General features: G+C 36.9%; 1 protein-coding gene across 1 annotated transcript in view; it reads left to right on the plus strand.

Annotated features, from left to right (window-relative positions):
- LOC135794955 (glutamate receptor 1-like) overlaps window positions 1–17,193 on the plus strand; it is a 34,457-nt gene that overhangs the window by 5,333 nt on the left and 11,931 nt on the right. The window contains exons 2-4 of the mRNA XM_065306460.1: window positions 1,151–1,303; window positions 4,162–4,419; window positions 9,312–9,565. Of these exons, the coding sequence (XP_065162532.1) occupies window positions 1,151–1,303; window positions 4,162–4,419; window positions 9,312–9,565 (665 nt within the window). The remainder of the gene's footprint in view (window positions 1–1,150; window positions 1,304–4,161; window positions 4,420–9,311; window positions 9,566–17,193) is intronic.

Below are 17,193 nucleotides of genomic sequence, written 5' to 3' on the forward strand. Positions count from 1 at the left end.
CAGCGCCATCTATCAGATAAATAAATACTCTTCATGTAAAACACAAATAAAAAAGTAAAAAATGCACAACACAACATAATCAATGCTAATATGTGTATGTATGTAAGTCGAGGATATGTTTGCTAGAGCACAGGAGCTGTCATAGAGTATGAAATGTTATCGCGGCGACGCAATCGGAAAAGCGTCGCGGTGCACGCGATCGCTGAAGTTCGAGGTAAACCCACACACAACTTGCGCATTGTAGGCAACCCAACATGCAATACACATGCAGAGCGTATTACAGATGCGTGTCGTGTTGTGCACTGCAGTGGTTTTCATCGTTTTCCAAGATTTAAATTGCTTCGCGCATTACATCAGCGCATTTAATGACCTGCCAAAGTCATAATGGCAATAAAGCTGCAGTAAGTGGCATCACTCCGAAACAACATAACGCGATACCATAAAATTTGAACCTTTTAAAATGCAATAAAAAATCTACTTTAACTAATACTATACCATTGAGAACGGTACATGAATAATTAATAAATGAAATGCGGCGAAGACAGAAACCGGAAGCACCTATATTTAATACGTGCATGCGATGTGGTATTAATGAAAACATGCAATTTACTTTTCAGCGTATTATCTTGAAATAGCTTTATTAAAGACATTCACTTTGCTAAGAAACGAAAGTATTCATTCAGACGGTATATTTGGTTGCATATAGTGACACAAAAATGTTACACGATATTTGTGACGTTTATGAACTTTTGTTTTAATACATTTCACTCAGTTTTGCTCGTTTTAGTTTGCTGCGATATAATTTAGCTGTTAAAACGAGTAAATGCTACCCATAATGAAGTATAATGGCTGCCGGCCGCTGCCGCTGGCGTTAGTTTTACGATGGCGATGTTGGCGACGCCGTTACGCGCCGTAAATCACGCGAAAATACGGAAATGTCCGAGTCTAACCTAATTTAAACGCGAAAACAGTTTAAAACCTAACCTAGGGTTACACATGAATTAAAGGTTATGATTTATCAACTTCCTATAAATATCTATCTTTAAAATATAACATTTTGATTAATACTATAATATTTAAGTGTATATTTGGTTGCCTAACTAAAATATATTATATTTGATTGAATTATTAACGTTTTTGATGTTTTTAGGTGCGATTTTCGAGCAAGGCACGGACGAGGTGCAAACTGCGTTCAAATTCGCCATGCTCAACCACAATCAGAATGCGACCGGAAGACGCATCGAGCTGCAGGCGTACGTGGACGTCATCAATACAGCGGATGCATTCAAACTGTCACGACTTAGTGAGTATTTACGTGTTATGCTCGCACAAAGCGCATAATTTAGGTTAGGATTAGAAACCTAAGAAGACGAATGGTTATTGGATCATAAATTTCATAAATTAAGTTCGCATACTCTGGAGAAATATGAGAAAATTGCCGGAGAAGTTTTTTGGTTTCTTTTTGTAAATGTAGCCGAGCTGTCGCATGACTGACTGTCGGCAAATTGAAGGAAATCGCCGAAACGTCAATGCAGAGAGTTGCAAAGTTGGAAACTTTAAGCGGGCGAAACTCGTCAACTAACGCGCCACAACTTTTCGGCCAAGTACTTACGCTAAAAGTTTATGTACGCTTTTTTTGCCTGCTAACATATTTTTCAATAGAGAGCAAATTAAGTTGCTGATATTTTGTTGTAAAGTAAAATTTTGTGAAGTTTTTTTTGCTTAAAATATGTCGCAGTTGCAACATAACCTCAATATTACACTAGTACGTTTGAGTATAAGCTTCTAGGTTAGATCTAAAACCTTAATATCAAAGCTTTTACGAGTGCTCGTCAGTCACATGTCGTGTGCAATATGTGCGGGTATAAAACTCTGCCGAGAACGACCACCCAATTTAAAACGCAAAGGCGAGAATAATGAAAATCGCGAAAGATGGAAAATAAAGCACAAAAGCACACGTAATGCAACTGTGTGACACTGCGCATATACTCACAAAGCGAAGAAAACTCTAAAAGGCTAAAAACGTCGCCTTTTCCAGTCGTCAAAAACGCGCTGAAAAAAAAAACACACACACCAGAAGCGAATGCTTTCTGACGATGGACGAAAGAGGAGTAATGCGTCTAATCGTAAATTCAATGAAGCACGAAACGCACGAATCTCTTGCATTGGGTGCTAATGGCTTCCCGGCTTTTCTGCCCTTTTGATTCGCATTTGCGACGCTTCGCGGAAACGACTGGGCTGCCTTTTATATATTTTTTTTGTTTCGAAAAGCTGCGAAAATTCAAGCCCGGCTAACAACCGAAAATGTACGTAATGCGGACGGGGACAATCGCCTTGTACCACACACAAGGCGCTGACAAAGCCGGCGAACAATGGAAGAAAAATAGCGAATAATATCAATAGCACAACTGATATCACTAGATACAAAACACAATATAGAAAAAAATAACGTAGGCAACCAGTTATACATATTACTTGGATCGTATTATGTTTGCCATGTAGGATTATTCGTGTTTTAAAGTACAAAAGTCAAACGCAATGTAATTGATTGTTTTATAATTATGATTTGTGTGAAAGCGACCGTGTTGTACCAAGGTTTAAATTACACATAAATATAAAGTGCATGCAACGCAATGTAATTTTTTTGCATTTGCTTTTTTTAAATTTTTTTCCGTCGTGTATGAATTGTAGGCTATGCTGGATTGCACTTTGTAATTATAATCGATTAAGCAAATTGCTTTTCCAGCAATTTCAAACTGCTATCACGCACAAAGTGGTCGTTGAAAAACGCAGCCAATGTCGCCAATGTCGAGTTCTTATCTTTTCGTGATTTAAACCGAGCGCTCAGCGGGGATTTATTCGATGCATAATTCATTTCACACACAGGAGCGGATTTAAAATTAAAAATTTAATTTTATGAAAAGTTGATTTTTGTATGAAAAGAAAATTGCAGAAAAAATTAGCAGAAAAAGTAAACGCATAGGAAATTACGCCTTTTGTCGGACGTTGTGCGCGTACAAGCACTTCCGGTTGCGTACCGCTCGGAAAAACCTATTGCGCTAATGTGTCATAAATCACCCCCGCGCACAGACGCAACGCGAATTTACTACCTACGCAAAAACACAGCTGTACGCGGCTGGTGGAGCACGAACCGGAAGTCGATGGGAAAAAGGAAAAGGTGTTTTCCCGCCTTTCCTGGATACAACCGCGTTTGCGTTCGCACTTATTCGCGCGATTACATTTAACACTTTAATTTCGGATGTTACACTTTTCAAAGGCGCAAAGCGACAAACAAAGAACAAAGCAACGACCAAACCGAATGAATTAATGTAGCTTATATAAAAAATATCAGCGAAAGTTATAAATTATGCGAGTGTATAAATTATAAAACATGATTGTTCACGTAGATTTGACTTAAATTACCTTCCTGCTAAAATTCCACATAAAAAACACAGATTTGGATTTTCAGGGCAAAATAATTTAAAATAGTAAATAATAGTAAGCATCAAGTATTTAAACAGGAACTTTACTCACGAGATTAATTGAGAGTTTGCGTAGCGAACGTTTAAGCAATCAAGTGTTTAACAATCTTTAGTCACGTGAAGCTCCGACACGAGCAGCAGCAGCGTCTGCTTTGACGTGATTGACTGACGTCGCATGGCATTTCATACCGCATTGTGCTGCTCCGTAGGCTAATGCGCAGGCGCAAGCTCCGTCCCGTAAATAATTCCCGTAGATAATGGATATTACTCACGGCTGTGTCGTGCGTATTTAAAATACCACTTTTTTGTGTCTAAAAACATGGAAAACTGGCGCTTTGGAAGAAAAAGAAGAAAAAAATATTTTTAAGGCTATATTTATCTATCTAAGTCAACGACCTGAGTAAAAATTAATAGAGCGTGCAGGAGTAATTATTATCTGCGCGCAAATTGAAAACTGGCGGAAAGTTTAATGTCGATGTCGCGTCGAGTGTCACTTATGCAATTTTCCGAGTGGAAACTTTCCAAGTTTCAACCTGCACACGCTGAGCTGCCGGGTAATTAAGCGAACTTTTCAAATCAAACGCCAAAGTGCTATGAATATGAGTTAATCTTAAACGTTACTCTCGAACTTTTAATGAAAGCTTTTAATACAAACACAAATTGTTTTTTAATTTTTCAGTCTGTAACCAATTCTCGAGAGGGGTCTACAGTATGCTCGGGGCAGTATCACCGGATTCCTTCGATACGCTGCACTCGTACAGCAATACCTTTCAAATGCCCTTTGTGACGCCATGGTTTCCGGAAAAGGTGCTCGCGCCTTCGTCGGGCTTTATCGACTATGCCATTTCAATGCGGCCGGAATATCATCAGGCCATCATCGACACGGTCAAGTACTACGGATGGAATAAAATCATTTATCTCTATGACTCGCATGATGGTAGGTAACACATAAAAATCATATTAAATCATATTATTCAGTTGGTATTATAATAAGTTATAAGTTAAGTTAAGTTATAAGTTGAAGTTCAAGTTGAGGCTTGAGGCTTGAGTGTTGATTATGCTGATTTGTTAGTTGAGTTAAAAGTGTTGAAATAGTTTGATGAGAAGTTTAATTGGTGAAGATTGGTGGTGGTTGTGGTGGAAATGACGGATGAAGAATTGCCGAGTTGGTGACTTGATAAGTTGGGCGAGCATTGCAGCACTTGGCAAGTTGCTAAGTTGGCACGTCGACATGTTGGCAATGAATTTCAGTATTCCAAATGGATTTTTGAAGTAATGGAGTAATCTCTTTGATTGGATGGCGTTCGATTGGATTATATAAAGAGATAATTTTATCTTAAAATATTATTTAAGTTTGAAAAATATTTTAATTAATAAGAAAATAGTTCAAAAACTTGTTATTGTGAAGGTGGTTATACATAATTTTATTTTTGTATAAATTTAAGCTTATTAAACCACTAGATGGCGCTGCAAAGTGGAAATTTGTACTGAGTCGATTTGTACGAAATTAAATAACTTAAATAAGGATAAAAATGGGATAAAACCAAGAATTTGTTGTAACAAAATATAATTTTATGCAGAATATGGTTTTCTAACATATTCTTACAAGTTTCTGGTGAAATAGCAAATAGCAAAGCAATGCTACAAAAACAATACAACTTTAAGTGCATTTAATGCATAAAAGTCGACTAAAAGAGAAAAATAAACATAAAAATTAACAATTTTTGGCTTGTTATAAGTTTGTATTATAGCAAAATTTGCTAAATTAGTTATAATAGATTATTATATGAATAAAAGATACGTTAATATAATTTTTACATAAAAATTAAGGGAAGCAAACTTTAATCAAGCATAAAAGTAAAAAATGTTTCAAAAATTTCTACAACTAATGAATATCTAAAAATTCAATAGATTATCCTATAAAATAATCAAAAATAAAGAAATACTCGTCTAAGAGACAAAGAAACAAAAATTAAACAAAGATTTAAATTTTAACCATCATCTTGTACTACTTAGTATTTAAATCTAAGATAATTCTTTAATTTTCTGCCTCGACGAATGTACAAATACATTATTCTGATAGCGTTCAATGACGTGGAAAATCAGCAGAAAATTATCCCCCACAGACACACCACGATATTTCTCTTTTATTCTTTACATAAAAAGATTTAAGTAATTCAAGCAATAAAAGAAGCAAAGTTTAAATTTAAATGTAAATGCAGAAAGAATATTCTACGTGTAAGAATTGTAAAAATCGACACGTACATTTGTTCCGCACACGCAGTGAATACAAAATGAAAATGAAAATGCACTCCGAAGGGATTAAAATTACCGTTCGACATCGATGGAATGCAAATCCGGACACAAAGGCAGGCGTGGTCACGCAAACCGGAAGTCAAAAGTCGCACTGATCGTTGATACTACAAAAAGCGGAAATGGATACCTACTGTCTACATTTCTCACAAAAACGAGCAAATAACTTACACCTAACGAACACAATCCGAGCATAAAGTGGAAAGTGGCGAAATCGTGAATCGATGAAGTCGTAGGTGATAGTCGGAAGTTGGCGTTTCCGTATTCGTGCTGGCGGCGCTAATTAGTAATTAGCCGAGATATTCGTGCGTGTGGCGACACGCCGCCACTCCGCGCGCAAAAGTCAAGGGTGAAACGAGCGCGACAAACGACATGCGGCGGCGAGCGCGCTCAACTCGCTCTCAACTAGTGTGCCGAGCGAAACTTGTGTTCGAGCTAATTTTAATCACTTTTAATTAGTCACCAACGAAAATCAGACGTAATTAAAGCGTCACTGCTACTTGAACAGGTTGAAAAATCGATTAGATCATTAAAACGCCGGCTTAACTCGGCGGAAATAATTAAAGATTACAAAATGGACTAATTAATTAGGAAAATACGAAAAATATATATCATCCGAATTTTATTTAAATTTTTATGACAATTATTTTAAGTTTACTTGGATTTACTTAAGTAGAGTTAATAGTTTATAATCAAAACGATAGATGTCGCTGTAGGTGTTGTTTTTGAAATTTTACGCCGTATTTCTTAAAATGTTGTACATTTTCGAATGATTTTAAGTGTTTAATCATGAAATATGTACTTAGAAATGGTAAAACTAGGTATTTAACTAATTCTTTGAATGATGTTGACTTAAAATTTCACTTTAAAGTAAAAATTATTAAAAATGTTGAAAATTTTACCGATTTTTAGGTTATATCAGAATTAGAGACCACACCAAGTGTGTTCTGGGGATAAAACTTCTTTTAATGATCAGAAATTAATTTTTTAATTTCTAATTTAATTTTTTTAACTAATTTTTAAAAAATTTCAATTTCAAACAAACTAAAGTTGAAAGAGCAAATGTTTTAATAAAATTATATTCTATGGAATATTTGTCAATAGTTTTTATTTAGGAACCTAACCTAAAATTAAACGTTAACCTATAAATTAAGGCCGAAACACGTTCGATCATTAAACTCCGCATTTTACCGTATTTTATTGTAATAATAAGCCTGGTGTGGTGCAAATTCGCATATAAAATGCAGCGTTAAAATGATTGGCGCAGCGAAACGACGCACGTACGCCGATAATAAACCGACGCCAGCAGTGGTAGTGCGTTGTTATTAAATCGTTATGTTTATAGCCGCAGCGGCAGTCCTAAGACTCTAAAACTCTATTCACACACCTGGGCAGAGCAAGGTGGTTAGCGTAGTTAGTATAGTTAGGGTTGTTACGTATGCCCCCCAAGCATGATACGACATAACTCCACAACAACCACCATAATATTGCATATTAAATATTTTCACAAATATTCCACATAAAAATCACCAAGGCATAAAACATTAAACAAAAATTGTTATGCGCTACTTTAGTTCTTTAGTAGTCAGAAAGTGTATTATTCACAAGGCGGTCGTAAAAATATAAAAAAGAATGTTTTATTTGGTCAGCCATTTGTTGTGTGCCTACGCTTTTTACGAATTTCGTGTTTCCTGCCGAAGGAAACGACCGTAATTGACGGTGACATTGATTGTTCGACATGTTAGGATGACACAATACACCAGAAAGTATTATTACATTAACATAACCTCAATTATGAATATTGCTTGTTTGCCATGTTAATGATAAGCTAAAAAAGTGCTGCATTATTTATTATTTGCCTTATGACATTCAATATGTCATAAATTGTTGAGGAAATAATATTATTAGTAGAAAAATTGAAAAAATAGTAAAAATTGTTTTATTATTAAAAATTAATGCATTTTCAAAAATCAAAAATTATTTTTGTGATAAACAGAGATAAAAATGTATTTTATGTAGATATTTACCATGATAATGACGCTCAAAAAGCATTAAATAATGTTGCTAGCTGTTATTCACCCGGCGCCTCCACCATTAGTGAAACTATGAATAAAAGCAATCTTTGCTTAAAAAAAATATACACACTAATAGTAAACGAAGTTAATACAACATGGCATAGTGTAATTAATGCCGTCGCAGGCAGAATATTAAATAAATACGCATTAAAAGTGAATTGAAAGCATAGAACACAGAAATTTCGTAATTAAACGTGCACATAATGATTTTCGTGTTTATTTGCTCGAGATTTTCTTAGCTCGGCCGCAAAAGAAAAGTTTTCTTTTCTGCGAAAGAAGTATCACTAAGTAGCGGAGGTTTTCGCTTCGCGTTAAGTTAAGAATCGACCGAAGTAATTTCCAAATGGCGAAGTTTCGCGCACGCCAAGAAGCTAAATGCTCGTGCTCAGAGTGAGGAAAGAGTAAAAGAAGCACAAAAAAAATGCTACACATACAAACGACGGACTGAGGTGGAAAAGAAAAAGTTGTAGCCGAGCAGAACACGCACAGTTCCAATCACATTTGCTCTGGAACGGGGTAGTTTCACTAGCAGCGGCGGCGGCAAGCTTGCTACCGATATCACCAAATTACGCCCGCGAAATTACCATCATTATCTACTTTTTTTCCGAAATCGTTCGCATTAACTGCGCTTAGTTGCGCGCGGAATTTCCAAACAGAAATTAAGTGCACTTTTCTGCTTCTTTTTGATTTTCTTATTAAAATAGCGGCAGTTTTGACAATTTCGGCGAAATTGAACATCTCGGTTTAATTACGTCCGTGTTCGTAGATCGCGCAACAAATTAATAGATTAATGGACGGACGAATCGCAACGCGTCGAAATAATGAAAGCGCTTTACTGGAGGCGGCTGCGCGGGCGGCGACGGAAGTAAAACCTATGAGAATATATCGACAGCGGCAAGTCTTCCAAGGAAGGGCGTAATAAATTCCAATCAAGTTATAAGTAAAGCGAAATGAAAAACGACGCTGTCAGACGACGCGCAGGAAATCAATCAGCGGCTCCCACCAAAAATCCGACGATAAAAATAAATCGATATAAAATAAATAAAATGAATTTTTATTTCTTTTTTCAATGCAGCGGTTCGTTAAATTTTATATTCGTTTTCTTAAATAAGTTAAATCACATTTTTAAGGTTATGTACTCTCTGCGAGAGTGAAAAACTCTGTCTGCGGATTTTTAAAACGCAATCAATCATTGCGCACACCGGCAATTACCCATCCATTAATAACAATTCATCATTTCCTTGTTTATCTTTGTAGCTCGTTTTTAGCTTGGCGGCTGGCCGCCGCCGCCGCCATCATCATCATCATTATCCTCCCGCGCCACCCGAACGTTCATCCGGCCGACGGATGCGAGATGTGCAACGAATCCATCTCGCCATCGCACATTTATGAAAACCACCACAACCTAACCTCAAGTATAGTCTATCTAACTTGTTTACAGGTTTACTACGTCTGCAGCAAATCTACCAGGGCTTAAGTCCGACCGGGGAAAGTTTTCAAGTGTCGACGGTGCGCCGCATCACCAACGTCAGCGAGGCATTGATGTTTCTAAGAGGACTTGAGGAACAATCACGCTGGGAGCATAAATACGTTGTGTTGGATTGTTCGGCGGATATGGCGAAAGAAATCGTTGTTGGGCATGTACGGGACGTCGCGTTGGGCAAACGAACTTATCATTATCTACTCTCGGGATTGGTGAGTACAGTTTAATTTGTAAATTAAAATTTTTCAGGTTTTGGTTGTGTTAGTTAGTTACATCGCTTATAACTCAAGAACGGCTGAACGGTTTTTGATGATTTTTAATTTTTTGAATTTGTCTAAGCTTGGAATATAGGAATAGTTATTAAAATATTTAAAATTGTTACTTAAAGAGTGTTAAATATGGCTTGAAAGTTGGAATAGATATTTAAACGTAATTTTAGTTACATAATTACATCCCAGATGGCGCAAAAGTGCATTTTTAGCATTTTTCTTTACATTAAAATACAATTTAAGTCCAAAAATCAAGAAACTGAAAATTAAATACATTTTTACGAAAAAACTACAAAGTAAAACAAAGTAGGTTAATAAATAATGTAATTGTGTTAATGTAACTCACGGTTTTTTGACAGTATCGGAATACATTTCGTGTTTACCGATATTACGCTAGTAAACAACTCGACTAGCATTCGAGTAAAATTATTGTGCATCGATTTTGCGGTGCGGTTCAAGTTTAGTTAGAGTTGCACTTATAGGGCAGGGATCGAAGTCGGATCGGAAGGACCTTCGCGCCACACACGCCACGCTTAATCGATGACCTGAAAAACTTGATTTGTTTGTCGAGTTTGATTGACGCAGACAATGAAATCGACGCGAGTGCATTCCGCCTGTGTATGTAGTACGTCCGTTCAGACACAACATGCAACGGTAAATCGAGGGCGATAATAAAAATGTGTCGAAGCTTTAGCCAAGGTTATGGTCTTGAACAATTGACGCATTGTTACCGATTCCAATGAGCTTTTACACGCTCGCTGGAAAAGCGGTTGACCTTAATTTCTGTGTTGTTATTTAGTACAACAACATTAAGCATATTACACTGGTGGCCTAGAGGGCGTTCTCTTGACACTTTTGACAGTTAAAGTTGAGGTTATGTTTTGTTTGAGTTATTATTGTTGTGTGTGTTTTTTTTTCTCTTTCGTTGTGCAAACGAATAAATATCGAATGAATAAGTAAGGAATCGATTTCCGGTGGCGCGTCGTTGGTGAAGTTGTATCGTTTTACGTCGTCGCTGGGGGCGGCGAGGGCGGTGCACGAGACGACATTGATTGAGTCGCCCTGCGCTTCGAATTCACGTTGCGCTTGATCTTTTACTTTGTGCTCCCATTTAAATATTAAAGCAGCAACGATTCATCCTTTTATTTCGTTTGCTTTTCAAATGACAAATAATTTATTTATTTCGGGGAATTCAGAGATTTTCAGGGCATAACAAGTATTTCTACGTTCAAATCTGTCAAATTTTAATGTTTTAACAGACATTTTAAAGCACTCGACTTAATTTTGTTTCCGTTAAGTTGATTTAAATTTAAACTTACGTTTTGACTGCGATTGCGTTAAAACTAACAATGCTAGTTTTGCGCAGAAATTGTAATGAGACACTCGGATGACTAATGACTGAACGACAACGGGTTTTGTCCTCGTCGTCCAAATCGACGTAGATTTATGACAGCCGCCAGTGCCATATTTTAACCCATCATAATTATGCTCAAAAATATCGCCGTTTTGCATACAAATTCTTCGACATTCGCAAAGAAAAAAACTATTTTAGCATAAAATTATAATCAGTTATTTTGTGTCATCGCAAAAAATTGAAGGTTAAATATTAGTTGAATAATTACTCAGCGTAAAGCAGAAATTTTTCTTACCGAGAACCAAAGATTAAATATTTTTACAGTTTTGCGTAATTTTTTGCATGCGCGATGACAGCTGGAGCGTTAAAACACGTAAAAAAAGTTAAAAACTTCGAGTTGAAAATTTTACTATTTAGTGCACGGAGGTTTTTCCGCGAACACGATTGTAAAAAGCAGCGCGGAACTGCAGAAAGGAAAAAGCAAACGATTAATCGTTGCGGAAGTTTTCAAAAATCTCTTCCTTTTAGAACCACCTACTCGTACTCGACTGCTCGTGCACTCGTTTGCTCTACTTTTACACTTTCCTCTCTTTCTGGTTTTTCACGCGAAATCTATCTATGTAAACTGTTTTCCTCTTCCCGCAGGCAATTCAAATTGTCCTGGATATACAAACATTTATTCAAAAAAACAAAACACTCTTCAACTACTGCCATCTCTCGTCAAATAGCTTTCACTTCAACATTACACACAAAAACATGCAGAAATTAATTTAACATTAAGTTTGTGTTTACTGATTAAATCCAAAGTGATACAAAGTCAAAATAACAACTTCTACCCCCATATATATTTATTTCCGGCCCACATCGTCGACGTCGACTTAATTAACCGACATTATAAACTAACCAAATAAATATTTAATTATATTTTATCGAAACGTCGTGCCGTCATCGTCCTGACGACGCCGCCGCCGCCCCACTCAGCATCTTGTCACGCGCGATAGACAAAGCCGGGCGGAAATCACGACCGGCGAAACGGAAGCCGAAAGAGGACGGAGAGTGCAACATCAACAACGCCATCAACGACGTCGAGGGTGAAACTTTGTATTAGTAAACGCCGTAAACGAGAATAAACGAGAAGAAGGGTGCAAGTCGACTCCCAAGGTGTACGAAGTGATGAGCAAGACGCAGCAGGGGTTGGGTTGTGGGTGGTTGGGTGGGTGGGGAGATGGAAGGACATCGCACGCAAGCAAGGAATAGGGGCTGGTACGGGCCCTCTGCCGCTAAGGGTGGAATGGAGAGTTAATAAAGTTATGAACTCGTAATTTGCCATTCGATATGCTTGACGTCGACGTCGTCAGTCGATAACGTCTCGACTCGTTTTCGATTCCGCACGCGGCATTTGCAAAAACAACCGCTAGATGTCATCACATACAAAAATTAATATTATTAGCATTTTAAACCGGAAATGATAATAATATTATTATTATTATTCATGCGTATTAAGCCTCATATTTTAAGTTGAGAAGGGAAAAAATTGCTTCGTGTCACTACATTACACTCGCGTTACGGTGTCTCTACGCTTCGCGTCGAGCAAGACAAATTGCAAACGGAAATTATGTAAGTCAGTCGCTCATTTTCATTTCGACAAACATAAATCATTTTCGGGGGCGGTGGATATATGCACGTCGTCTCGCTGGATGCGGCCGAGCGTTAAGCGAAGCATTAGCGCACCCAGCCGCCAACCCTTAAACTCCACAAAGAAGAAAACCACAAACACGCGCGCGAATTGCTTTTCTTTAGCAAAGTGCGCTTTTAAGCGCCTGCAAATCGACGCGCTCACTCACATATTAATAAAAAATATATTTATGTAAATATAAAAAATTTAAAATTTTTTAAAACAAAATTTTTTAAGTTAGGTTAGTAGCTGAGATTATTAATATGCGCGACGTTATTATGTGAGTTTGATTTAACCGTGTCAAGGTTCTTTTTATTCAACCCTAAGCCTCATTTCCCTACTGTACTATACTAGTACTGTGGAAAGCGTATGTGTAGTTTTTTTTTTATTTCATTTTATTCCGCAGAGAATTTTTTTTATTTTTTTTTTTTGCTTACACCTGCCTACTATGTTTGTTACGGTTATAAGTTACAATATACAAAGAGTGGAGGGGGTAATACTCTAAACGCACGATAGTTCTAGACAATAATTTTATGTAAATAAAATAAAAAGTTGAAAAAAAATTAAATCGTCGTCATATAAGCTTTTAACGTGAAAAAAAAACGTTAATACTTTGTAACTATTTCTGTTTTATTTGTTTCCGTTGCGGGTTCTACCAACTAGCGCGCATATTTTACCTAATAATTCGTTTGTTTATATTTGAATCCTCGCTGGGTTTTCGGTAGGCAATTAAGAAAATCCCAACAGCAAATTACGCACGCGCGCGCTGCGACAAACTTTTCGCCAAAAACCGCAAACACAAACAAACGTTTACTCCGCACTCTTCTCTTCTCTCCTCTCGGCTTGTCTCTTACACCAACAACAAAACGCATTTCCCATTGTCCGTTGCGTTGGCGCTCGTCTTTCTCGTATTTTCTTGTCGGCTGTCTGTTGTCGTGTCCGATGTTTGCCGGTTTGCAACTTACAACTTTGCGCGATTAGTACAAACCTAAACGCGCGGCCCGCCGCCAAAACATTTCCGAACGTTTCGAAACATTTTAACTGAACGGACTGTGAAGCCTTGTATACACTTTCCGTGTTCTTGTCGTGCTGGCGCGCGCTCATTTAATTTCGTGTTTGTTTGCGTACTCTCAACCCACCCGCTGATACAAACGTCAGCCAGAAAGGGGTGGCTTGTTTACTCATTTGCCTAGGCAAACTCTTTTTTTGTTTGTGAATTAGTGTGTCGCATCGCGTGCGTTTTTCTTGATATATTTTTTACATTTTTACGTTTTATGATAGCATCATTAAAATTACGCACCAAATATTAAGTTTGTAATGAAATCGTTTTATTATTAACAAAATTATGAAAAAAATTAATCTCAAAAGAAAGTTTTTTTTTATTTTTTTATGTTTTGACAATGAGTGCATTGCGACATATCAATAATTTACCATTGAAATCACAGCATAACTTTCAGACTTCAATTATTATGCTTTAATGATGTTTTTCATGTCTTTCCTGCCTTTGTTTTGATGTTTTTTTTTCGTCGTAACTTTTCCTTTTTGTACATTGACTTAATAAGCAACCTTTTCACCTTTACCATTGAATTATTAATACTAACGAGTGTTTTTCTGTTTTGTCTTTCAATCCAGAATAAAAAACAGGCATTATATTATATTTTAAAGGTTATAGGTTATGTAAAATACAAACATAACCCCACTTTTAGTCATTTTTAGTCAATAGATGGCAATACTTTACGCAAAACAAATAAATCAGTATCAATACACATATAATTGAAACAAACGAATGCAAACACGCTGTAATATGGATATTTCCGCCATTTGGGGCCATTTTAAGCATTCGAGAATCGCCACCGTAACGACCCCTTGATTATCGTAAAAATATTATTGTGGCCAACGTAAACGCCGGTCGCGCTCATAAATCGAACGCATATAAATCGTATACACATGCGGCTAGGAATACACGGGTATAAAAATCAGAATTACCTGTGCCTTGCTTGCATCGGGAGTCTGCAGGATATCGATATGGGGGATGCGAGCGCGCGGTTTTATTACGTCGTGCGATGTTTTCCCGACTTTTCCAAGCACATATCGAGAATGCGAGCATATGGATATAAAAATACATCATGAAATAAATATAAACGCTGCGAGTGACGAAGTCAAGATGGGAATCGATCAAGTTTATTATAATTCCGCCTATGATGCAAAGGTGAAAAAGGAATTGAGTCGCAATTTCTGTCAGGGAATTTTATTTTGATGATTTTGTGTTATTTTGAAAAAGAAGTTTTGATTGGTGTTTTTTAAAATAAAATTGTAGAATTTTTTTATAAATTCAAGCAAATTTACACATTTTTACACATAAACTATACTGTCAAGGCAATATTACAATATTTTATGGTTTATTTCCTAGCAATTTTTCTAGAAATTAAAATTTAAGCAGATTTTTGTTGATTTTCTCATTTTTTGGTAAAATTAACGAAAAATTGATTGTTTGGCATTACAAAAGTCAAGTTTAATACAATTTTCATAAATTTAAGTAAATCTGCTCGATTTCATGCATAAACTATACTGCCTAGGCAATATTATTATATTTTTTACCCAATTTCTAAATAATTTTGCTGGAAATTAAAATTCAGGCAAAAATATAAAATGTCAAACGATATTCATCAATCAAATATACACCAAACAAATCATGTATTATTTATGCGTTCATTTGTCATGTTTGTGCATTTTAATAAATTCTCCACGCGACAATTGCACTCGACCACTCGTATTACGTCGCTTTGTTTGATTTGCGCATTTGTGTTTTGTTCTTTCTTCCTTTTTCCGAAAATTTAATTCACTCGCAATGTCGTACGTCTCTCTTACTTTCATTTATTTTTATTGTTTCGCATGAAATTATGTGGATTTTTCATTATAGTGCATGTGCGCGTCGTGAATTTGCTTTCGCTTAATCGCGCGCGAGGCTGTTGTTTGCGTCGAGTTAATAACGCGCGCGCCGCAGTGCATGCAGCATTTATTTTAAAATCTTCATTAATCATAGTTACGTTTATGGGCGCTCATGCGTTTTAGTTTCAGTCGGCGTAATCGCTTCGACGCCAGCGCGGCGGGCCTCCCGACGATGAGAAAAGAAAAGCGCGCACACAATGAATTAACAAATAAAATCCACACATTCGCAAACAGCGGGGTGAAAACAATGCTTTTAAAAATTATACCGAACATATTTTTTTTATTTTATTTGTACATACGTAGGCAATAACTAATCAACAAATTCAACAAAAGAAATTTTTACTGTAGCGACACGAAAACAAAGAAATTCCGCGCACAATAAATAAAAGAAAACATAAATAAAATAAAAATCTTGATTTCGTCGTTTCTAGGCGCGCTGTGTGTGCGCGCGCGTACTACTTACAAAATGTTCCAGCCGAAACGAGCTGAAAGAACACTGAAGGCACTTCTGGTCATAACTTCGCAGTCGCGCAGCAGTCGAATGCGATATTTTCAGGACATTCGATATTGCGTCGTCCAGTGCGGCGCGGTGGCGGTCGCGCGACAGCGTGTAATTTTTCATTTTCGCTTCGTGTCCGTTTGCAACACATGTATTTCTCAGTCATGCCAGCGCACACGAGAAATATATAAGCGGCCGAAAACAAGCGAAAAACGTCAGAAATAAATAGTTATGTATTACATTCGGCGCCCCTTGACTTCCCAGTCCGGCGAAATGCGAAAAATGGCCGCCCGTGAGCACATACATAACCTCACTCGCACCCTCCAACAGACTAGCACTTCACGAATTGTAAAATAAATGTTTGAGTAGGAATAACACAAAAAATAGCAAAACATAAGAAAAAAACACAACTCACATCAAAATGTGTAATATTTAAGAGTTACCTATTCATTCAGCAGTAGTTATCGCCATTAAGCCCCGCCCACTGACGATGACTATCATTCAGCAATCTTGATAACACCCTGCGATAACATGCGTATTGTTCACTCATAAATATATCATCGTCGTAATAACGACGCGTGGCGAAAACTTTTTCTATTCGTGCACGTTTTTTCCGACTTTCATATTCGCATGTGGCCGAAAACAAGTCGAACAATGTCCGCATAGTCATTAAAAGACTTTAACTCTTAGTAAAAAAGCCGCCCCTAACCTCCAAACCCCCCAATGCGCCCTCTTTTGTCCTACGATCAACATAGACTTTGCTATTTGAACGTTTTTTCACTGATTGTTGCAAAAAAATGCCGAAAATAAATAACAATTGAAAACTTTTTGTTTTGTGGGGTGGTTTTTTGAAAACACGCAGTTTGCGGGCGGTATGTGGTTGCTTTATACGGCGAAATCACGCAACTCACAAATATAATCGGAAAGCATTATCATTAAGGAAATATTATGCAGATTTAATGTTATCGAGTGTACTCAAAAATGTATTAAACGCTTGCTTGCTTTTATTTCGCACAAAGGGTGGCGCAACGAACGCAACCACTTTAGGATTTAATAAATTATAATGTTTATTGTTGATACCAACAATAAAAACA

The sequence above is a fragment of the Atheta coriaria genome, unplaced genomic scaffold, assembly GCF_025399875.1.
Source record: "Atheta coriaria isolate IRGN ID8LTWV9N9 unplaced genomic scaffold, Caltech_Dcor_3.1 hic_scaffold_6_pilon, whole genome shotgun sequence".
NCBI lineage: Eukaryota > Metazoa > Arthropoda > Insecta > Coleoptera > Staphylinidae > Dalotia > Dalotia coriaria.